We start from the raw sequence: 21,199 nt of genomic DNA, 5'->3' as shown, positions 1-21,199 counted from the left end.
AATATCAAAGCTTTTCAAGCCTGTTTTGGTCGTGACGGTGGGGTATAAAGGCTGAGTGTCCAAGCTGCCTTACTTCTGAGCAACACCACCCATCACTTCTTTTTTCTTACCCATCAATGAGCACCCATTCGAACGAAGACCCAGCCACCTTGGAGGAACACAGCCGCCATGGATACTCCTTCCTGCCCTCTCAATTGGCTTACATGCGCGAGAAGTTAGGGGATTACGATAACGTTCAGGGGAAAGCCAGGAGACGATTCCTTCGGTCACTGACGGACCATCTCTGCAAAGAGATTGCCAATCAGAATGGAGGTGAGGAGGTCTCCGGGGACAAACGGGCTGCCATTGGCAAGGTAGGTTGAAAGTTCCAGTAAAAGTTCCTGAGATCTTACTCTCCTTGCAGGGGCTGCGCAGCTGGTTCCGGACCAATGGAACAAGGAAAAAACGGGAGAAGAAAACCTACGGCACTAACTGGTACACCCGACTCGCCTACATGAAGGTCCATTCGCGGAAGGTGAATGCCCTGGCGGAGCAGATCGTCAAGGGCGGAGTCGACTTAGACAAATTCTTGGAGGAATACCGCTCTGATGAGGAAGAGAAAGTTGTGGAAGAAGGAGCGAAGTCGGGGAGGGATCCTAAAACGAAGGGAAAGAAGGGTGAGGAAAGCAACTGGTTTTTTAACCATTACCAGCAGGCGGGGACATATCTTATGAGCAAGCTGTCGGAGAAGGAGCTGGAAAAGTACGAACGGCTGGCGGAGAAGTGGAACTCGGAAGGTCCTCCCCCCGATATCCAGGCAAAGTAACTTGACGATTTTTCCGTTTAAGTACTGGCCGAACACTGACAATCTGACCTATCCATAGAATGGGTGACAAGCACGCCGCTAAGAAAGGCTATGAATTCTTGAAGGCGGTGAAGAAGGACTATGACTGTGTTGGCTATCTTCTCCTTGGTTGGAGAGGGGCTGACGGAATTCCTGTAGCTGTGGAACTCGACATCAACCAAGAGCTGGGACGACCAGAGAACTTCGGGGACCAAAATGAGAAGTTACTCAATACCTGCTTCAAGCAGTTCCGCAGCTATGTGTTTGAGATGTTCGAACATAGCGGACAGCAGGATGGGGAGAAGGAATCCGGACGCGTTCGAGGGCAAAGGAAGGACTTGATGCCCATGGTCAGGAACAGCTTTGGGGAACCTTTCCTGCCTGTCGTGATTAGACGGTCACACTAACCACTGCGCCAAAAAGGCGCCCATGTCCAGCTTAGGTGGACAGGCAGACCGTGGTATATAAGCACCATTCTATGTCATGATTTCGCCTGTTCATGACATTAGCCCCCTTCTATGGCTTACGTCCTCGTAAGACGAGAATGATGCATCCCCTATACCGGCCTTTCCAGGCAGCGGACAACTGTCATGCCTGCAGGTCTATTGAGGGCCCAGAAGGTGCCCGGGTGATCCATTACATTTGCGCCTATCACATGGTTCTTATTGTCACATGACCTTAAGCTCACATGACTCAAACCGGCCAGTAAATGTGTACATCCCGGGAGTTGAACCCTCGACCTGTTAAAGCTGGACATAATGTCGTGATTAGACGGTCACACTAACCACTGCGCCAAAAAGGCGCCCATGTCCAGCTTAGGTGGACAGGCAGACCGTGGTATATAAGCACCATTCTATGTCATGATTTCGCCTGTTCATGACACTGCCGAGCCCTAGTTCCCGGAAACCGAGCGATGTCAGGGGAGATTGGTATGCCCAGGCAATCCGCAGCTTCTTTACCTATCATTATGGTGTCGTATTCCTTCAGCTAGTAACTCGATCTTCAGCTCACAATCCTTTTCAGCTCTTTCCTCTGGTGCTCGCATCACTTCCAAGAGTTGGCCTCGTTTTCCCTGGACCCGCGTGCTTAGCGAGCCCAGGGAGTTCTTCTCCGAGCGCTTCCTCCCGCAACACATTCTAGACATCTTGGATGAGCCCTCGGAAATGAAGGTTCCTCAAAGAGTCCAGGTGTTCGACCACATCTACTCGCTCCAATCTGACGCACGGAAGGATGAAGCCAGGCGAAACGATAAGACGTTCGAGATGAAGGCCTATATCGACCGCTGGGGGGACATCCAAAAGCGAAAGCCCAGAGTGGAGGTTGAAGACCCTGGGACTGAAGGAGACGACGAGATGGAGGGGGGTAACCAAGGCATGGCCAAGGATGTGACTCAAAACCGGGGAAGGGGTGACGAGGGGAGGCGCAGCTCTCAGGTGGACCCTGGTAGAAGGATTGAAAGCGGGAGTGGGGAGGCAGGAACTGAGCGGAGCAATGAGGGTAGTGAAGGAAGTGGAACTGGAAGTCGAAAGGGTAAAGGCAAGGCAAGGGGAAAGGCAAAGGGAAAAGGGAAAGGCAAAGGCAAAGGAAAGGAAAAAGAGGGCCCCAGGAAGGAGAACAAGAAGGGGCAGACCAAGGCCCGACTCGCTCGGGTTGTAGACCCCCTCGACGATGGGTCGGATTCCGCCCGCAGTTCTGATTCTTCAACCTCTGAGGAATCGGGAATGAGCGCCAGCTCGGAAGGAGACAGTTCCGACGAAGGATCATCCTCAGACACTGAGTCCAATGACAACTTCCATGCTGAAGGTAACCTGCAGATTCTTCACCTCGTTACTCCAGGAGCTGATGGTTTGTCAGACGGTGCTGGGCCGATGTTTCCTGGTACGGAGGATGATTCACCTGGGCAGGAACAAGACCGACGGGAAAGTGAGCAATTCGAAGTCAGTGGATCGAAGACAAATGGAAAGTCTGCTTGTAAGTACAACTCAGTTTTACCTTGTGCTGAGTGACCTGAAAGCCTTAATCCAGAGCCACTGGAGCCCATGACTTGGTCCTCCTCAGATTCGAGCGGAGAGTCTGAGTCGGAATTACTGGCTGGTCCTTCTACCAACCCCTCTAACCCTATCCCGCAACCATCGACTCGGGACATCGGCGAGGACTCGGAGTCCGGGACGGAATTCGACGGGAGTGCACGTCGCAAGGAAGGTCTTGGAGCTCCTGTGGGCTCCAATAAGAGAGACCTCCCAGAACGGGCTGCCAAGCGAAGACGTTTGTCCGCCAAGCCGCCTCAAACACCCTCCAAACGGATAACCAGGGCCCAGTCTCATACGCCCAGTCGAGGAACCAGGTCCTCAACAAGGAAAGCTGCAGAACGGAATGTTCCTTCCTTGCCAGCCCGCCAAAGTCAGAAATCCAAAACCTCCTCTTCCCGTCGTAGATGAATGCTGTTGTAGTTGACTCGTTTATTTTATATCTTAAGCCTCTTGATCATATTGCAGACCAAGCACGAACACTTAAGAAAACACGCTCAATTTCCGGTTCATTACAAAATAAAAAGAAAAAACAACTATCAAGAAGCTAGAGAATAAATGTGCATTAAGTAAGTAGTGGGGTCGCCTACTGCTCTTCCAAGGTGGTTCTCATCTGGGAGACAGACGAGAAGTCGCTGTGGGACATCGACGAGAGGGGGCTGTCACTGTAGATGGCCCTCAATGGCCCAAGCGACTGTCCTTCTTGGAATCGGGAGGCGGTGTCGAATCCGTGGTGATCCCCTGGTGGTTCTCTGGCTCCACTACCCATTGCCCCCACAGATCCTTGAACAGTAAATCCTCCTGCAACTCCACTTGAATCCTGTCGCATAGCAAGCTGAGTATCGGAAGGATGGGCCGCAGCGCTTGTTCCTCCTCGCTGAGTGTCGTCAATAGGGGGTCTGATGGCGGAGAAGGCGTTCCAGTCATTAGTGGATTTACATCGTGCAGACTCAGATAAAGACTGCAATGACTGGGATTGATCGTGGGCTGCGGTGGTGGGTGGTGGCATGTGCATGCTAGAGGAATGGTTGAGAAATTCCGACGACTTAACTGGGGTGCTGTGAAAGTCGGGGTCGACGTTCATCATGGAGGGGTTGACTTCGCCAAAACCAAACCCATCGCCCCCCCCTGAAGGAAGAAATCCGGGGAGTGGGCTCGATCCCGGGAGCGACGTGCTAGGATTGACATCCCTGTGGTTGGAGGCAGTGGAGGGACCCGAGGTGGTTGAGGATTGGGCGCGAGGATGTCCCTGATGCGAAGGCGCGGAAGTGGCGGAGCGAGCGTGGGTGAAAGATGTGGGGTTAGACCCGGAAGGCTGGCCATTTGCGGGGGGTGTTGGTGCTGTCAAGTTCGATCCTCCCGAGAGGAAAGGCAACTGCTGGAAGAGACCGCTGAGGCCCAAGAGGTTCCGATACTCGCCGATGATGCCCGCCTGTTGTTCCACCTTGGCCTTGGCAAGCTCAAGCTCGGTGCGGTAGGTCTGGACAAGTGCGGTCGTTTCGTCCAGCCTTGCTTCAAGCTTCGAAATGCGGTCCGCATCCTTCTGACGCGCCTCATTCGACTCCAGCAGGACGCCAAGCGCGGACTTCATGCCAAGAACTTTGGATTCGTTGTCGTGTACCCGTTCGTCAAGCTTCGAGATGCCTTGGGTCAATAGATCTTGAAACATTTGCCAAACCATTTCAGTGGAAACAGGATCTGACTGTGGACCGGTTAACAATGGCCGTGGAATGTGACAAAAATAGAAAAAGGGTACCTTCTGTGAGTAGTTGGCTGAGGTAAAAGTGAGGTCAGCGCCGGTGGCATTCCCTTGGGCATCGGATACAGCGTCATTCTAGGACAACGTCAGCGGGGTAAACGAGAGTAGGCGTTAAGGGGGTACCGACCGCTTCCCTGTCCTGCAATTGCTATTCCTTGATCAAAAAAATCACACGGAAGGAATATGGCGGACCGACTTACTGATGGCTGAGGTTCCGAAGTCGTTCCCGCCGGGGCTATAACGCGGTGGGTCTAAGGAAAGGCGGACGTGAGTTTTGCGATTGCCTGAATCCAAAAAAAAAGGGACTTACGCTCTGACGAACATTCTGAGACTCCGCAGCGTTTGACTCCTGGGTACTGGCGGATGCTTGGACGATCTACTAATGATTAGCAAGGCTCCTGGGGTTGATAGCCCTGGTGGAGAGGCTTACCGGATTATTGATTGCTGATTCCACGATGGCTGGTCCAGTGTTTGGGGATGCAGTATCGGCGGATGTCGTGAAGGATGGCTTCCTGGGTCTCGGCGTCGGTCGTGGACGTCGGGGCAGCTTTGAGTGGATTTCAGAATCAATAGAGGATGGGATGGAGCTTGGGATCCTTACCGGGGGAAGCACAGCTGCGGCACTGTCGAGAGGAACGGAAGGAGTTGGTGGGTTCGAGAGGATCAGGGACCCGGGAGTGGCATCGGGTGTGCTAAGCTGGCTTGCTGTCCGTGCGGATTGAGGAATGTTCGTGCGGGTTGTGGTTGGTGGGGCCCTTTCGTTCCTCGACGTAGGGGCTACAGAAGGGATCGTGATGTGAAACGCCTCATCTGTTAGTATGAAACGCTCACTTACCGTTGTCATCGTCGTCATCGCCGGAGTTGGCGGCTTCCTCCTCCCCGCGACGAGATTCCCTATCCCTGCTCTTCGATCGACCTATACGATAAAGGTTAGATAAAGCTTGCAGACAAATGACAACGGTTCTTTACCCACCTCGGCTTTTGGATCGCTTCGATTGACCTCGCTTGTAACGAGAGAAGTTACAACCACTCATGTGGCCTGTCTGGCAGGGCCAACAAGCGACGTTGGCTTTGCCGGTGTAGCAAGGAATCTGTCTGGTGGTACAATTTTTGCATGGTGAGGATGCTAGGGTGTGGTCTGGCGGTGGGTCATTGCGGTTCCTTTTTGGCTGAGGACGAGAGGAACTGGATGGAGATTCCTCCACGGCGAGTTGCCCGGTCAACTCCGCGGTGGTGGTTTTCTTCGACTTCTTCCTCTTCCGTTCCGTCGACGCACTCGGCCCTTCCTTCCTCTTGAGGGCGTCGTTACCCAGAGCCCCTCCCTCCTCCTCTGCAATGGGGCTGAGATCCCGCCTTCTATCCTCGCCTTTTCCTCCCTGATCGCTTCCATTGGATTCCCTTCTCCTCTGCTCCCCGGCCGCATTTGTCGAGGAGTCAACCCTCTGTTTCTTTGCAGTCTGTCCTTCACTCCCAGCACCAACGTCCCGACTTGCCGTTCTCTTGATCTGCGATGTCGCGCTGGAAGGTGCCTTGTTGGTCGCAATCGATCTCGAAGGAGTGGGTGGTGGTGCAGTAATCACTACTTCTGGAACAGGAGGGATCCTAGGAGCAGGGGGTTGGGCCGGAGCAAGGGCGGGGTTTGATCGATCTGGATATCGAGAACCCAATTAGGGCCAGGTATCCGAAAAAGGGAGATGCTACGCACCAACTTGAATGTCAGTAAAAACGTCCTGCTTCAAAATGTCCAAGTTGATTTTGGAGGCGTCGGCGCGAGCATCGTTATCTGAAGAAAGGTACTTGAACCAGATGGATATGGCGCGACCCATTTGCTTTTTCTTGACCCATTTTTCACGTTTAGCAGCATAGACGGCATCCTGTCCTCAGGTCTAAGCTCACAGTTCGATAGCGTTGGAAGAGAGTACGTACAGACGCTTTTAAGAGCTGTTTCTTCTTGTCTAAATCAGCATCTCCAGGCCCCCAGGAACTTCCCTCCTTGAGGAGGGCCTTAAGACGCTGAATCCGGTCCATGAGGACCTGGTCAGAAGGTCGTTCCGCGGTCGTGTTGGATTGAGGTTGCATTTTTCTTGTCTTGAGAAGCGAGGAAAGGGTTGAAGAGAGGAATCACAAGGGCAAGTTCGATATGAGAAATATCCTCCTTAAGTTGAGTAGGAGAGCTAAGAGATTGATGGGAATGTGAATGTCATCTTATCTGGGCGCGGGGTCCAGCTGGGGTGCTTATAACCCCTTTACGCGACTTTCTCCATTGGTTCACTCATTTTTCGACTCTCTCTCCTTTACCGTAGGCACCAACCTGAATCATGGAAGTGGATTCTAATTCAGATAAATCGGTGCGGTCGGGAACACCACTATCATACAGAATGAGTTCCGACTCTGAGACGGATTCTGATTCAGGTGAGCACCAGGATTTGCCTTCTATCGCACGTTGTCCCCGCGTCTTGACCCTTGACCCACAGACAGGTAAATATCAGATATTTTCGGGACTGGAGTTCCAGTTTTTTGACCCACTGTTGCCCGTAGCTCCCTTGAGATGAGCGCTCCTACGACCGGTGAGATTGGACTCAGCTGGAGTTTGGCGGTTATCTGAAATGTGTTCCTTATTTCCCCCGATAGAATCTTCCCGGAACGTTCTTGGAGAGGAAGGGGCCACTGTTTCTCATGATGGCGGGGGAACCAAGGAAGGAATCGACGCTGAGCCGCCAGGTGAGTTTCCTTTTTTTAGTGGTAAGCCTTGTGGAAGGCTGAATGAGTGGATGTTTTGCTAGAACGGCAAAGGTCGCATTCCCCTATGTCGTACCATATGAGTTCGGATGAGGAGGAAGATTCCGTTTCTTCCGTTTCGGAATTTGGGCTGTCTGGTTCCATTGACGACGCTACCGTCTCGAGTGCCTATATCAAGAAACACACTCGATCACTTCAATGGATGTATGTGGAACTCCAGGAGAGGCAGAATAGCTACTACCGCCTGCAAAACCTCCTCCGTCGGGACTTGGCCTTAATTGAGGCTGCTATCTGCAACAAGGAGCACGAGCTGGAAGAGGGGAGGGAGTGAAGGGTTGCTGGGTATTTGTATTGGAGGGATTTCTTGCGTAGTAACTGGTCTTTTCCTCTGGAGCGCGTCCGTGAGGCATGTCAACTCAATTATAGGCAGTATGTCCACGGAATTCGACTGCCAGTGGTGCTAGCAGAATCCGTATGGAAGGAGTGTGCACGGAAGGAAGGAACATTTGTATTCTCAAATTTGATCACAAGGAGTCGAAGCGAAGGATTGATATTTTACAGTATACTTGGTCATTCAATCACAATAGGGTCGTCGTTTGAAGTCCCGCCTTTGACCTGGGGTCCACAATCCAAGGAAATCGGTTGGTCTGCGGTGTAACCATTTCCTTCCTCCGCCTGAATTCCACTGACTTCTCGCTTGAGACGGTTCGTGAGTTCGATTAAGTCGTCGCAGAGGGTATTGATCGATGCCTTGCGACGTTGATGCTGTTCGTTGGCCTCCTCCACAGCGTCCATCGCTGGAATATGAACTGGAATGTTGTCGATTTCCGGTCCCAGTTCCTCCCGCAGGCGCTGTAACTCTCGTTGCCATGTGTCGCGGGACTTTGCTTCGAATTGCCTCAGTGCCAGGACGTGGTGACGGTTTTCGACGTATTGAAGCTGGAGTTCTGCAAAATAACGAGGACTTGGTGAATGGAAAGAAAGTGACTGAGTGGACTCCAACCAACCTCTGAGCTCCATCAGCTTGATAGCTGCAGATTCGATTGTTTGAAAGACTCGTGCTTCGATAGGGTGAGCTTGCTCTTCCATTATTGGTGGGAATAGTGATGACGGGGGAGGGGAAAGTATCATGAGAACTTGGCCCCTTTATAAATGTGGACACGCCCCGTGATTAAGTCGAGGAGATGGCTTGGATTGGGTATTGGGATGGTGGTGCCCTACAAGGGCTGATTAGGGATGAATGTATTAATCAAGAAGCTAGAGACAATGTTTTAGCTCAGAAGAACAAGGGTAAATGAATATACTTGAATAAAGCACACTCGGGTTGAGTAGGAAAAGAGAATAAAAAACGAAAAAAAAAGAGGAAGTACTATGGAGATAATTTGGTGCGTGGCGTGCAATACGCCAGACACCAAATTATCTCAATAGTTTGGCATGGAAGGGGAGTCGAACCCCAAGCGTTCCATGGAATGGAGACGCCAATCCCACTAGACCACCACACCCAATGGATGGCCATGTTTGATGGTATTTAACCCTTCCCACCAATTTGTTGGGAGCTCATCACCCACTTAGCGTCAAATAGGTGATCCCATCATAACTTGACTGTGCCCTATTGAAGGAAGGAAGGAAACAAGACGTTTCAAAACAGAAGGGGTGTGGATTGCAGAGAAGGAAACATTGATGTCGGACAAGGAACATTGTTCAGGTGACGGATCAAGGGCAACTAGTTGCATCGGCGACAGAGGGGATTCAAATCCGGCCCGGAAGGAAGGACAACCAAAGAGACTGAGTGTGGAGACGGAAGGATTCAGTTCCGGTCCGCGGGGCGGGAGATAGAAGGAGTCCAAGGAGACTGCTTACCGTGAAGGAAAGAAGGCATCAATGGGTGAAGCGTCGCCCTTGGGTAACACTTGCCTCCCTTGACCTGGCAGGACTTTATAACTAATTGACTGTACCCCTGCGATGTTGGTTGGGGATGGAGTCAGCTCGGTGTCAAGCTGGGCTAACCTAGTTGTGCAGAAAATAATTGAGGACATGTCGAAGCTCTGCGCACTGCAAGTAAATAATTCTGCACTTGTTAAAGCTTGCTAGGGGGCAGGGCCATGTATCAAGCATAGGAGGAGCCGGAGTAACTCCGGACGTATCGAAGCTGGGTAGGAAGCTGGGACATGCATGGGGACCTATGGGCCATGGCATGGCTGAGGAACCCACAACAAGAATCAGTGGAAATCCGAGCTGGGCAGAAGGCTGTAACATGGGTCACACAATCATTTTGTGGAACACACAGCTTGGCTGTCGAAGCTGGTTACGCAGCTCGAACACCCTTCGATAATAGTCATCTATTAAAGAGGTGTATATAGAGATAAACCGAGTTATACAGAGATATGCAGTCAGTCTATGTGTGACAGATTATTTCTAACAACAGAATTTATGTGCGGTGGAAGAATAAAGCAATGTAGCAATGGAAGCTACTCAAGCAGCTAGAACATAAAGGATGCAAGATGAACTGGGTTGCTATTGAAAAGGAAGAGCCGGGAGGAATGCAGAAGGCTATGGGTAATGGCGGAGATCCCGTGACCAGCTTTGACATGCCCAACATCCGGATGGTAAACGGAACAAGGATCCTGTCGCGGAACACAGGAGCTAGCTGGGACAGGAGAGTTGGTATCTCGAATGGAGATAGCTCGGACATTTTACTTGGGCACTTTCCTTGTCAAGCTGGGCCCGGTACCACATGGGGCATGGGTTCCTGAGAAGGAAGGTAGAACATGTACCTTGTGGGAAAGCTACTGAGTGCCCTGTCGCCGTCACGGGCGTAGGCATCGCGATGTGCGCGCGGCACGACATGCGTAGACCGGAGTCGGCGGGGGACCTACACAAGGGTGAACGGTGTGTTTCAGGGTCGTCGTCGCCTTTGGAAACTCTCTGATTTCTTTCTTTTTTTCCCTAGATTTGTTTATATGGATTACTTCTCACTCAGTACCGTACGACATCACACACCAGGGGAGGTGGTCTGGTCGTACAACATCGGCTGCCAGTGGTCCCTGAAGCTTCGGGAACGCGCAAAGAAGTATCCAAAGAAGCTTTCGAAGGGTTTCCATAAATTGCTGAGTATGATCTTCCTCGTTCCAAAATACCACCTTGCCGCCCATGTCGCAAAATGCCAGGCGGAGTTCTCGTTCAACTTCACGAAGGGCTGCGGGAGGACAGACGCGGAGTCGGTGGAGCGGGGATGGCGAGGAAGCAACGAGCTTGCAGCAAGTACAAGTCAGATGGGTCCTGGGGCGCGTCGCGACAAAATCGATGACCACTGGGGCGACGATAATTGGCTGAAGATAGTGGCAATGGGTATGTACTGGGCTATATTACGTTGATTGTACCTGACTCTCTTCCCCAGCGGTATACCTTCTAAAGCGGGCTGAGGAGGCCATCAAGAAACGCCAGGAGCAGCTTGATGCGTTCCTTGAGTTCTCTAAAGCGTTGCCTGAGGAGTCCGTGGCCGAGTGGACCCAGGAGGTCCTGGATTGGGAGGAGGACCCCGAGTGCGACAACCCATTCCTCACGAAAACCGAAAGTGAGATCTTTTTGGTCCGCCTTTGGGACGGGTGCTTACCTAGTGGCTCTTAGTTCTCACTGCCGACAAGGTGCGGGAAGCACTCGCAGAGGAAGACAAAGCGGCTGTGGCCAGCGGCGAGGTCGTCATGGTTCACAAGAACGTCGGGCCAAGCGTGTTCATTCGCATGGGCCTGGAATTGGAGTCTGCGCAGTACGTGTCCTAGCCTCAGTCAGGGGCTCGTAACTGACTTCAGTTGGTGTTTCAGAGCGAGGCTGGGATTGGACACAAAGGAGTTGGGAGCTCATTCGACGAGTCGTCAACGTGCTCTCATCACTGAGCGTTCCACGGCGCTGCGGAGAAAGATCGGGGCCTGGAGGAAGTTCCAGGCCTACTTCATGCCTGCTGTCGCGGCATACCAGAAGGAGAAGGAGATTGAGGCATCGGACGGCCCGGACGACACCTGTACTCTCCCCCTGTTCCTACCCTCCGCGGTTCCCGCTTCTGTTCCCTACGACAAACGTTTGGCCAGGTACGAGCAGCGGTACCGCACCGCCCAAGGAGAAACGGTGCTTCAGCAGATTCGGACCCTCCTCATTCTTCGATCACATATGTGGCAACTGAAAAAAAAATATACCCAGGGGTACCGGCAAACATCTCGCGCCAATTCAATGATCGGGACCATCGCCACTCGAATCGATAACCACATCGCGCGCTACAAGCTCGTTCGCGCGTGTTTGTCCAACCTGAGCTCCGTAACGGGGGAGCGGGATTGGGAAGGCACACTGCGCGTTTTGTCTGACGGCGACGTTCGAGGGTTAACGTTGGACGATGACGAGGGGGGTGAGGGGAGCAAGAAGTTGACCTGGATTTGGAGAGTCGGCTCTGTGGAGAGTGGGAGTCAGGCCGGGTCATCAGGTGGGTCTTCCTTTTCTCGTTTTGATATGGTATTTTATTGTGTTTTTTCGCCGCCATAGGCTAACCGTCACATTGTTCCTTCGCAGATCTCCGCTTGGAGTGGTGTAAAACCCGGGCTCGCGCACACCGGTGGCAGGAGGAATGTCTGCTGTTGGCCGAGGAGATTAGAAGAGTCGAGGCGACGTTTCGATGGGAGGGGAAACGCTGGAGAGAGCGCGCAGTGTTCCATCAGTCCCCCGCGTCACTGGTGGCCCCTCCTCGAACGGAGTTCAATTCCCATCCTGACTAAGGCTGTCCACGAGTCAACTCGCGAGTTGACTCGGAGCCGCAAGGCAAGTACTCACAGTACCAAAAGCCAAACTCGGACTCACATGAGTTTCTTGGCACGAGTGACTCGGATCCACGAGTCAAATACTCACAAGGGTTTGTATGCTTTTAATCTGTGATATCTCTATCAATATACCTTTGTTTAGTGTTCCTTTCATGGATAGACCCTACTTAAAGCAGATATACAGCACTAGAGGGCCGTAAAGCCTTGTTTAAGGCCTTTTTACAAGTACTCATGGGCCAAAATCCCAAACTCGGACTCGCATGAGTATTTTGGCACGGGTGACTCGGATCCGCGAGTCAGGATACTCACAAGTATTCCCACGGGTCTACTTGCAAGTACTCGCGAGTAGGGCTGACTCGTGGACAGCCTTATTCCTGACGTGTACGCGTTGGAGGTCGCCGCAGTGGAGAGGGTTCGGCGGGGAAAGGTGGCGTATGCTCACAGGCAGGCCGGAATTCGCGAGGCCATGCTGGCGCGCGCTCTGAAGCAATGGGGATCAATCCGCGATCGATTGTTGACTATGGAGGATGGGAGGGACCCTTGGATCATGGTGGAGGCAGTCTAGTACGGTGGAGCAAGTTTTTGGTTGTTTCCTGACATTGGGTGTTTGTTTCCGGAGGTCTCATAATTGATAATCATTTGACATGGGAGTTTGATGGGTTGAGGCGCTTCGCGAAAAAGAAGCGCCCGATTCCCCAGGGTCGACAGTTTAAGGTCACTTGGTGATGTCACCGGCGTCATGGTGCTGGATTCTGACAGGTGATCGGAGGAGTCGCCTTTTTGGGAGGGCTACAGATCGCATCGTGTGGGTGTGACCCCTGCCGGGGGTGGCCTGGCGTGCCGGACTGCGGCCATCAGGGCCAGGGGTTCCTGTCCCTGTTTGGAAGGCATCCGTGATCGAGCGTGGTCCTCTCATCAGGGTGTAAATTATGCATAAAAAGCAGCTTGGGGGAAACGGTCTTTTTATGAATAACCTACGAGTGGATGTAATCGCAAATTATGAATAATATCTACAGCATATAGTGCAAGAAAATACTTCTTCTTCCGGGAAACATCTTGCTGGCGTTTCATTGGGAGCAATACACGTCAGTGCGCATCTCCGCTTGGAGCTGGGTGGAAGACTCTACGGTTCTCTCGAGGCCGCCATCCAGCCCCGAGGTGGGAATACTGCAACCCCGCCCGCCCATGGCTACCCATTGTGTCCGGGAAGGCTTTATCTTTCCCTTAATGGATCCGTACATCACCCGTGACTCTATCCGACACGTTCTCATGACAGATGAAGGAGTTTATGGACTTATACTCCCCATCGCGGCTTCGGGTAAGAAACAGAGCGAATGTGCTTTCCAGCTTGTGACACTTCTCGACATCGACCTGCGATGGGGGGCTTTCCACTGGTACGGATACCACAGTGGAATATTTATTGAAATAGAACCACCAGCCAATCGCTTGTTGCGTTACCATTGGCCCGATGAAGATGGCCCCTCAATGTCCATATCGAACATCACGCTACCTCTCCCATCCTTTAAAAATGGCTGGGCTTATATCGAGGACTCTCGGGCCAAGCTTGTTATCTTCGATAGAGATGAATTCAATTATCAAGTATATACTATCCCGTAGCATGGTACCCCACTTAATCTACACTCTGTTTATCCGGATTCTCGTTGTGCAAGGCCTGTCAATACTACCTCATGTACTATTTTAGGATCCCCGATTACCTGTTTTGCATGAGTATCAGCATTCCGCGTAGATTATTTCAGTGCCATGAAGAAATGCCCTACCCAGAATTCCAGCAGTTGTAAGAGTGCTTTGCATGTCGTATCGTCTACATTAAATGCATCCTGGCTGAGATTCAGGTTAAATTCACCAGCGACGGCATATTCGCAAGTGTATTTCCCTGTCGCCTTTGAAGTTGTCCCAAACAGCCATCGAATCCCGTCGGAAAGGACCCAGTTCATAGCCGTGACTTCTTCACCCAACCTAACAGATAGGAGTTGCACCCGATGGCTGTATTTAACGAGGGGGCGCGTAGGAAAGACAGGAATCACGAACCTGTTGTTCATGCACATACTGGGTAGTTGACATTCGTTGGAAGGTTAGCTGTGGTCAATGGGGAAACACGCAAACAGACAGTGCTTACCTTGCGATACTCTGCGCCACAACTTGTGGAATGTGTTCCCAAAGTGCCGCTCGCGAGGCCTTCGCCTCCACTAGAAAAGGGGTCCGGAGGCCAGGCTTCCTTTCTCTCGTCGAAGTGAGATGATACAGTGACATGAGATCCCCGTAAGTCTCTACTGCTTTGTTGGCCTCCATAATCCGAACGCTGGCTGTAAACATGATACTAATGAGAAAATATACTTCTTTTCAAGATACCACACATGAACTCACATTTTGCCATGGAACTGTGGAGCGACTCTGAGATGTGGGGCAAGAGAAAATCAGCTCTGCCTGTAATCAAATAGACGACCCCGTTGTGAACGACTGTGACCGCAAAGGTATCCTCGGCCTCGCACTAACTTCCCTTCCCCCAGTTTAGGCGTTGCGCACCTCGAGTGGGCTGTTAGAGCCGTGACACAAGGCAGCTCGATTGGGTTGTAGATGGAGAAAGAAAGAACGCAAAAAAGGACGGGACTATTGTCAGCTCACATCCAAATCGCGGAACGACGAAATCCAGGTCCCGGATTGACCTGACCTGCTTTCCCAAACAACGCACTCAGACCTACTCCCTCCTCCACTTCCCTTCTGCATTCCTAGCACCGATTTGACCAACGCCAAAGACTCGGGGTACACAATCCACTCCTCATCCGGAACAGTCTTGGTGAGCGCATCTTCCCTTGTTGCATGCGAATCAATTTTGTACAACTGCAGAAGGACAGCCATCGGTTCTGGTGGTAAGACCAAAGTGTTGGGATTGTTGGTTGGGATTTCGTGCAGCGTGTCGAGGAACTGTGTATACGCGTCGGAAGGGTCGATATATGCGGTGTCGCCCTCGTAGTACGCGTTTCGCCCATGGTATGCGGATGTGTTCGCCAGGATAGGTATATGCAGTTCGTCAATGCACGCAATTTGTCAGTACACCCTCTCTCCCGAGCCACGATTACAAGCAAAGGAACGCACATCAGCTACAACTTCAGTCGTAAACTCCACATAATCCGTCGTGTAGTGTGTCCGGGAGTAGTCACATACGAGGTCTTGGATGCGGTTCCGGAGTGATGCTTCGTGAGCGCTGGCAGCGGTGTACATCTTTCTTGTGGTGGTTCGGTGAGCTAGGCCCAGTTGGTTGTTCACGGTTCGAGTCCGAGAAAACAAGCCGCCAGTCGGTTTATAGACAGCTATGGTAGTCAGTGAGTCAGCCAGTAATTCACTGGGCAGCCGTTCAGTCAAGGAGGTAGGAGTCTGTCGTCAAGGAAGCAGTAGTCAATAGGCTTCAGTCGCGTTACAAAGCAAAGGAATACGTTCAAAATAGAACCGCCGTTGGATAAAGCAATATCCAGTCACAGAAAGCGATAACCAGAAAAAGGTACTCAGAATGTAGTCAATAGACCAGAGATGATGGCAGCTCAGGAGCGACGGTTCCCACGGGAACTACACCCCTTAGGCCCTTTATTTTGGCGTGCCACAATGCAGCTAAATGACGACCAACCAACCGGTCAAACACACAAAAATCCCAATTAGGAACAGGAACCGACCGAGAATTTAAGCGGTCACGGGTAGACGGTCGGTGGGCGGTCACACCTTTATCACTTCGTCGGTCGGTCGGTCAGGAGGCGAGCCATTCCCCGCCATTTCCACAGTTTACATAAATGATCAAATGATAAAAAAGCATACCATTCTTTGGTTGTTATTCTATTCCATTGGTTGTGAAAAGAGGTAGGCGGAAATGTGTTTGACAAATGTCATACCCACAACGGGACTCTCCCCCAACATAGCACTGAAAATTCACAATGGCTACGGACTGCCAACTGGCAGGGTCTGGTAGATACTAGACTTCAGTTTGTCATCCAGATATATTGGCGCGCATCCACCGAATCGAGGGCTAGGGCAGGATGTGTCAGTATCGCGGTTCTTTTACTTGAAACATATCCATTCGCTGGATTGTTTTTGGAAAGTAAAAGCCTCTTTCGCTTGGCGCCCGCAGCCCGATGGGCATCCACTGAACGGCGTCCACCCCAAATTGGGCATCCCGACGATTCTCGGACTTTGCCGAAAGTGATCCGGTCGAGGTTCGGGTTTCACCTCCAACATATCGGCTGTTTCTGCCTTCACAGATGGCCTACAATTCACGAGAAAATCACCAGAATTCCTAAATATATTGTCCCTTTGAGATGCCACCATTTTCTCCACGGTTCTGGTAGGTCAGACGAAAAGTCAGCCAATGCACGAAAGGTCTTTAAGTTCCTACAGTAATCTCTCTACCTGACTCACTGTTACAGTTGTATCCCCACCTTTTCCACCGGACAAACGTCCAGCCGGAGTATCAGTCAACTTAAGTAGAGTACTTAGATCCACGAAGAATCTGTATCTGGTATAAATCCTGATCACAGTGCCTTCAATTCTGACATTTGTTGTTTTTGGAGGGTTCTGTACCCAGAGGGCTGTTCGGCAGCTTTTTACTCGTATCTGCGCGGTTTTTGGGTCTGCTACCATAAAGGGTAGTATGCTGGTAACTGTTATAAATTAAAACATTTATAGGGAGTACTATACCACCTATGCCAAGGGTAAGAGTGGTAGCCGGTTCCAAGTGTTATGTTTTGGCCAATGCCCTGATTCCATAATAGGTCACTCTATGCTTAATATTCCACCGTAATACTCGCCAGAGCATTAAGTGAGCACTGTGACAAACCACATACCAAGGCCTAGAGCAAACAGTACATTGCATGAGTAGGGAAACGAGATTTTTGTACATATTTTATCATGCCCATAGAGTGTCAGAAGCTGGTTGTTCTACAGTAATTGTTTGCGCATAGCAAGCACGGTTGAAGCAATAGCCTGTATGATAAACCTTGAAGTGAGCGGACCGTTTCTCCAAGCAAAAATTGAATTTTAACATATTCAAGCCCGATGACAGGGCGAAAACATAACAAGCTTGGGAGCTTCTCTTCCCTGTCCGATGTCATCTGTCGAAGTATTTCACATCAGAGATCCAATCACGCGCACACCCAGTCCATGGACAACCCAAACGCGTGACCGGACGAGAGATGAACGGTCGGTAACCTGTACTAATCGAGAACCGGGCGCTGACCATACGGTTCACAAAGGTCATCCCTGGGTCATCCGGTCGGTTTAATTGGGTGAATTAACCGTCTGCCAAATAATGGGTCTAAGAGGTCGTGGGAACCGTCCATCACCGGTGCCTGAGGTGGATGATGGTGGTACCAACTTGTTCATGAAAACAGACTGAGCGCCTACCGCCCGACGGCGGCGGTGCGTCGGGATCTGATCGGTGCGGCAATTCCCGACGAGGAGCGGCGGCACAAACAGACCGAATTTTCTCTTGCTTCCGACGTCGACGACGTTGGGAACGACGGTAATGGAGGCTGGTTTCCGAGACTAGAACGACGGCGACGACGACGACGCTAAAGTAACGGGCAACACTGGAGACGATATCAGGTTCAAAATACAACATTCTACTTCCATAACTGTCAACGGTCTCAGGACTAAGGCCCGAGTACTCTTCACGAAGTTCTACTGGTTGAATGGAACCGACTGACTGGGAGTTAAGAGCAGTACTTTTCGTCGTATTATCGATCATGCTGTCGCTCAGCAAGAGTTCTGCCGTCGCTGAACGGGGCTGGCCGCTGAAGTGTGTGGGTCCGTGGTCACGAGAAGCATTCGCTGGACTCGTGTTCAGCTCGTGTTGAACATTACCCTCCAGGTTGTAGCTGGGGAGCAACTCTCCAAGAACGACCATGTCCTCCCAAGTCCTTTCGACCGCATTCGAGGTCGTTGGAAATTGGGTTCAGTGTCTCGTCAATTACGCGACCCGGAGGGTAAATGTCCAATTTCTCACTCTGTCTGTGCGATTTTTCTCACATTCTCATAGGAATCTACGTCCCAGAGGCCCAGAAGACTCACGAGCCTCCCATACGAGCTACTTATCGACATCTTCGCATACCTTGAATGGAAAGACATCCTCCGAATCCGACAGGTGCGTCTTCTCTATCCTTTGTCGCAATAGACACTAACACCAGCACCACAGACGTGTCGCCTGTTGAACCAGGTCTCGCGAGAGCGTTCGGTCTGGCTGGCCCTGTTGTATCGCTACTACGAAACCAAGTTCGCCCGACCTTTCTTTTTGCCCAAGCCGCTTCGCCTCTGCTCGGCATCCGATCTTGAAAACCGTATTACTCGGTGGTGGAGGGGGTTGGATGGATTAATGGTGTCGCCAGTGACAGTGCACAGGTTCAAGCCCCCGGGCCTTGATTACAGATTCGGCTTACAAGGACCCGTTCCGGGAGGAAGATTCCTTTTCTACGCCTTCGGGGACGGAAGACTTGGCTACATTGACTCGCGGCAACCCAACCCGGAATTCATCGACCTCATACCTTCCCCGAGCGCCTTTTGCGGAAACCCTTGCACAGACATCTCTGTTGCAATCGATGCCTTGTCGCAGCAGCAGTATACTCCGGACCATGGATCAGCCCCTCCTTTGTGTAGCCAGCTATTCCCTTCGACGTTCAATATCGCGGTTCGTCGCATGATATGGGAGGTTCTGGTTCATTTCGAAATCTGGCGGTTGACTGCACAGATTGAAGGGGAGGATGTTGTAGGATATTCTGCCACCCTCTTGACCTCGTTTACCGAGGATCACACCCTCAGGTTTTTGGGCCCGTGCGCATTGTACGGCAAGAACCTCGCATACAATATTGACTCCCCGACAAAGGTGGTGACGATCATTGACTGGACTGAGATTCCACAAGGGGCGGAAGATTATGCTCGATCCTACATTCCAGTTTCCGAATCCCGAAGGATTAAGGTACGTAAAAACTGTGACTTGTTAATTCAACTGAGGCTAACTACGATCTCAAGACAATATATCTTCTTCCAGGAAACATCCTATTGGCGGTGGAAGATCGCCATAATTACACTAAATTCTTCGCTTGGAATTGGGTGGAAGACTCGACACTTCTCTCAGAGCCGCCGTCCAATCCAGCGGTTGCAGAACTGCGATCATGCCCGCCAATGGCGGAGTCTTCTACCGGGTTAGGACATCGACTCTCCTTCACAAACCCATACATTACCCGCAACTCCATCCGGCTCGTGCTCGCGATGGACAACGGAGCACTTGGAGTCATCCTTCCCATCGCGACCTCTGGCAGAAAACAGAGTGAATGTGCTTTCCAGGTCGTGAAACTGCTCGACACAGGTCTGTATCCCCGCGAAGGTTATGAGCGGTACGGTTATAACAGTGGAATCAGTTTCCCGTACAGCCCGGGAGGATGTCAGGAAACCGACGGTTGGCACTTGTTTCACTACCGCTGGCCAGATGAGCATGAGGATGGCCCCTCAATGTCCGTCTGTAATGCCTTTACACCTCAGCCACCACTCCCCTTCCTCCTTAAGACCTATATCGACGAATCTCAGGCCAAAGTTGTCACTCTCGACAGCAATTTCAATGTTGAAGTATACACTATCCCGTCGTAGTTCGTATCCAGCTGTAATCCCCTCCGAAATTATCCATATGATTACTTCTTGACGGTTTTCCGGCTATTTCACCATGTACCCGTATAGGGTCCCCAATTGCCTGGTTGCAAAGGACTGAGCGCCTATTCCCCTCTAATCGGGGCGGCAATTCCCGATGAGGCGCGGCGGCACAAACAAGCCGTATCTTTTCCTGCTTCCGACATCGACGATGTTGGGAACGACGGCGACGATGTCAGTCAGTAACAGGCAACGCTGGAGATGACACCGGCGACTCTGCCTCTTCACAGACCCGTAGCCATTCTGGTCCCAGTGGAAGCTGGAGAACTGATAATGCAATAGTGACCCGTCGGGTAGAGGTTAGACGGTATGTCTCCATGATCCAATCCTTTAGCTGGAACCTAATAGATTCCCCAGGTAAATGAAACAGTACTACGTGACATCGTCGTGTATAGGAATATTGTGCTCATCTCGAAATTTTTCCCATGCTCGCCATTGGTCTCGCATGAAATCGTACGCAGGAATCCAGTCGACACACGTATGTGTCGCCCCCGCCCGTTCAACCGTGAAATTCCTCGTCATAAAGTCTCCCGGCTCCAGCGTAACATCAGCAGAACATAGGGCCCACTGCCGCAGATAGTTGAAGCAATGGTTGATGTGGCCTTTCCGAGCTGGGTGGAGGTTCTTCCAGCCCTTTTCGAGGGCGTTGCGGACGCCTCGGAGGCAGTGGAGTTGGTGGAACATGGCGACAGCGAACATGCGCATGTCTTTGCCCAGGCGGACGTGCCCGTCGCCGACCGTGGCGGTCCATAGCCATTCGTCTTTGGCTTCGGGTCCAGATAGGGGGAAATGCGTGCTTTCTTGAACGATCATTTTGACAGGTCGTTCTTCTATTGGAAGACGAACAGGGTGGTCGTTCCCTATCCAGGCTGGGATAATGGTGAGTACGCTCCTTTGAACAAGATTACGCTTTGCTCACACCACGAATCAGTAGGTTTGGGCGAACGGGCTGCTGGCATGTTGGCTTCCAACAGTAACAGCTGGTCCACCTCTCTGGCGAAGCTGAACAGCGTCCATGTCAGATACAGCGACACGCAGAGCAAGGCCCCGACAGCGAGCACATCGACAGTCGGCTTGCGCATCCTGGAGTGTATCAATTAACTGCAAGACGTAGAGAGAAAGTTTGGTGAGCGGGAGATATCCACGGCTTCCTTCAGCTTACCTCGGTCTCACAGCCTGTCTTCCCTCAATCAGGGCACTTCCCGGATACAGTTGCCCAGTGGAACTTGGTAGGATCACGACGACAGCTAAGCGGCGCCTTTTAATAGGCTTCTTCTATACTTACAACCTCGATCTAGAACACCGGAAACCTTTCGACCCGCGCCACTTTGGAATGTTTTCCAATCTTATC

General features: G+C 51.6%; 9 protein-coding genes across 9 annotated transcripts; 5 read left to right on the top strand and 4 right to left on the bottom strand.

The window, feature by feature from the left end:
- Positions 1–116: 116 nt before the first annotated feature.
- Positions 117–1,230, top strand: CC1G_10129 (hypothetical protein; the record flags this gene model as incomplete). The annotated part of the gene is made up of 3 exons (XM_001829547.1): positions 117–353; positions 404–801; positions 864–1,230. The coding sequence occupies 3 exons, from the start codon at positions 117–119 to the stop codon at positions 1,228–1,230; spliced, it is 1,002 nt and encodes a 333-aa protein (XP_001829599.1).
- A 506-nt stretch (positions 1,231–1,736) lies between these two features.
- Positions 1,737–3,261, top strand: CC1G_10128 (hypothetical protein; the record flags this gene model as incomplete). Its single annotated transcript, XM_001829546.2, has 4 exons — positions 1,737–1,752; positions 1,847–2,626; positions 2,678–2,786; positions 2,838–3,261. The coding sequence occupies 4 exons, from the start codon at positions 1,737–1,739 to the stop codon at positions 3,259–3,261; spliced, it is 1,329 nt and encodes a 442-aa protein (XP_001829598.2).
- A 175-nt stretch (positions 3,262–3,436) lies between these two features.
- On the bottom strand, positions 3,437–6,688 carry CC1G_10127 (hypothetical protein; the record flags this gene model as incomplete). The annotated part of the gene is made up of 11 exons (XM_001829545.2): positions 3,437–4,552; positions 4,607–4,684; positions 4,737–4,757; positions 4,810–4,860; positions 4,920–4,985; positions 5,040–5,156; positions 5,211–5,386; positions 5,445–5,525; positions 5,583–6,257; positions 6,315–6,483; positions 6,536–6,688. 11 exons carry the CDS (start codon positions 6,686–6,688, stop codon positions 3,437–3,439), a joined length of 2,703 nt encoding a protein of 900 aa, XP_001829597.2.
- Positions 6,689–7,157: 469 nt separating this feature from the next.
- Positions 7,158–7,679, top strand: CC1G_10126 (hypothetical protein; the record flags this gene model as incomplete). The annotated part of the gene is made up of 3 exons (XM_001829544.2): positions 7,158–7,176; positions 7,241–7,330; positions 7,393–7,679. The coding sequence occupies 3 exons, from the start codon at positions 7,158–7,160 to the stop codon at positions 7,677–7,679; spliced, it is 396 nt and encodes a 131-aa protein (XP_001829596.2).
- Positions 7,680–7,918: 239 nt separating this feature from the next.
- On the bottom strand, positions 7,919–8,437 carry CC1G_10125 (hypothetical protein; the record flags this gene model as incomplete). Its single annotated transcript, XM_001829543.1, has 2 exons — positions 7,919–8,295; positions 8,356–8,437. 2 exons carry the CDS (start codon positions 8,435–8,437, stop codon positions 7,919–7,921), a joined length of 459 nt encoding a protein of 152 aa, XP_001829595.1.
- Positions 8,438–10,193: 1,756 nt separating this feature from the next.
- CC1G_10124 (hypothetical protein) lies at positions 10,194–12,108 on the top strand (the record flags this gene model as incomplete). Its single annotated transcript, XM_001829542.2, has 6 exons — positions 10,194–10,237; positions 10,299–10,696; positions 10,746–10,922; positions 10,976–11,114; positions 11,170–11,819; positions 11,906–12,108. 6 exons carry the CDS (start codon positions 10,194–10,196, stop codon positions 12,106–12,108), a joined length of 1,611 nt encoding a protein of 536 aa, XP_001829594.2.
- A 1,790-nt stretch (positions 12,109–13,898) lies between these two features.
- On the bottom strand, positions 13,899–15,390 carry CC1G_10123 (hypothetical protein; the record flags this gene model as incomplete). The annotated part of the gene is made up of 6 exons (XM_001829541.2): positions 13,899–14,127; positions 14,200–14,217; positions 14,288–14,474; positions 14,536–14,562; positions 14,871–15,093; positions 15,265–15,390. 6 exons carry the CDS (start codon positions 15,388–15,390, stop codon positions 13,899–13,901), a joined length of 810 nt encoding a protein of 269 aa, XP_001829593.2.
- A 2,666-nt stretch (positions 15,391–18,056) lies between these two features.
- Positions 18,057–19,791, top strand: CC1G_10122 (hypothetical protein; the record flags this gene model as incomplete). The annotated part of the gene is made up of 4 exons (XM_001829540.2): positions 18,057–18,137; positions 18,191–18,295; positions 18,347–19,123; positions 19,177–19,791. 4 exons carry the CDS (start codon positions 18,057–18,059, stop codon positions 19,789–19,791), a joined length of 1,578 nt encoding a protein of 525 aa, XP_001829592.2.
- Positions 19,792–20,220: 429 nt separating this feature from the next.
- Positions 20,221–21,047, bottom strand: CC1G_10121 (hypothetical protein; the record flags this gene model as incomplete). Its single annotated transcript, XM_001829539.2, has 3 exons — positions 21,011–21,047; positions 20,768–20,949; positions 20,221–20,717 (listed from the first exon to the last, which is right to left on the bottom strand). The coding sequence occupies exons 2-3, from the start codon at positions 20,928–20,930 to the stop codon at positions 20,221–20,223; spliced, it is 660 nt and encodes a 219-aa protein (XP_001829591.2). The 5' UTR covers positions 20,931–20,949; positions 21,011–21,047.
- Between the last annotated feature and the right edge of the window lie 152 nt (positions 21,048–21,199).

Source organism: Coprinopsis cinerea (genome assembly GCF_000182895.1).
Source record: "Coprinopsis cinerea okayama7#130 chromosome 1 map unlocalized cont3.1, whole genome shotgun sequence".
NCBI lineage: Eukaryota > Fungi > Basidiomycota > Agaricomycetes > Agaricales > Psathyrellaceae > Coprinopsis > Coprinopsis cinerea.
This window is presented reverse-complemented; position numbering and strand designations above follow the sequence as displayed.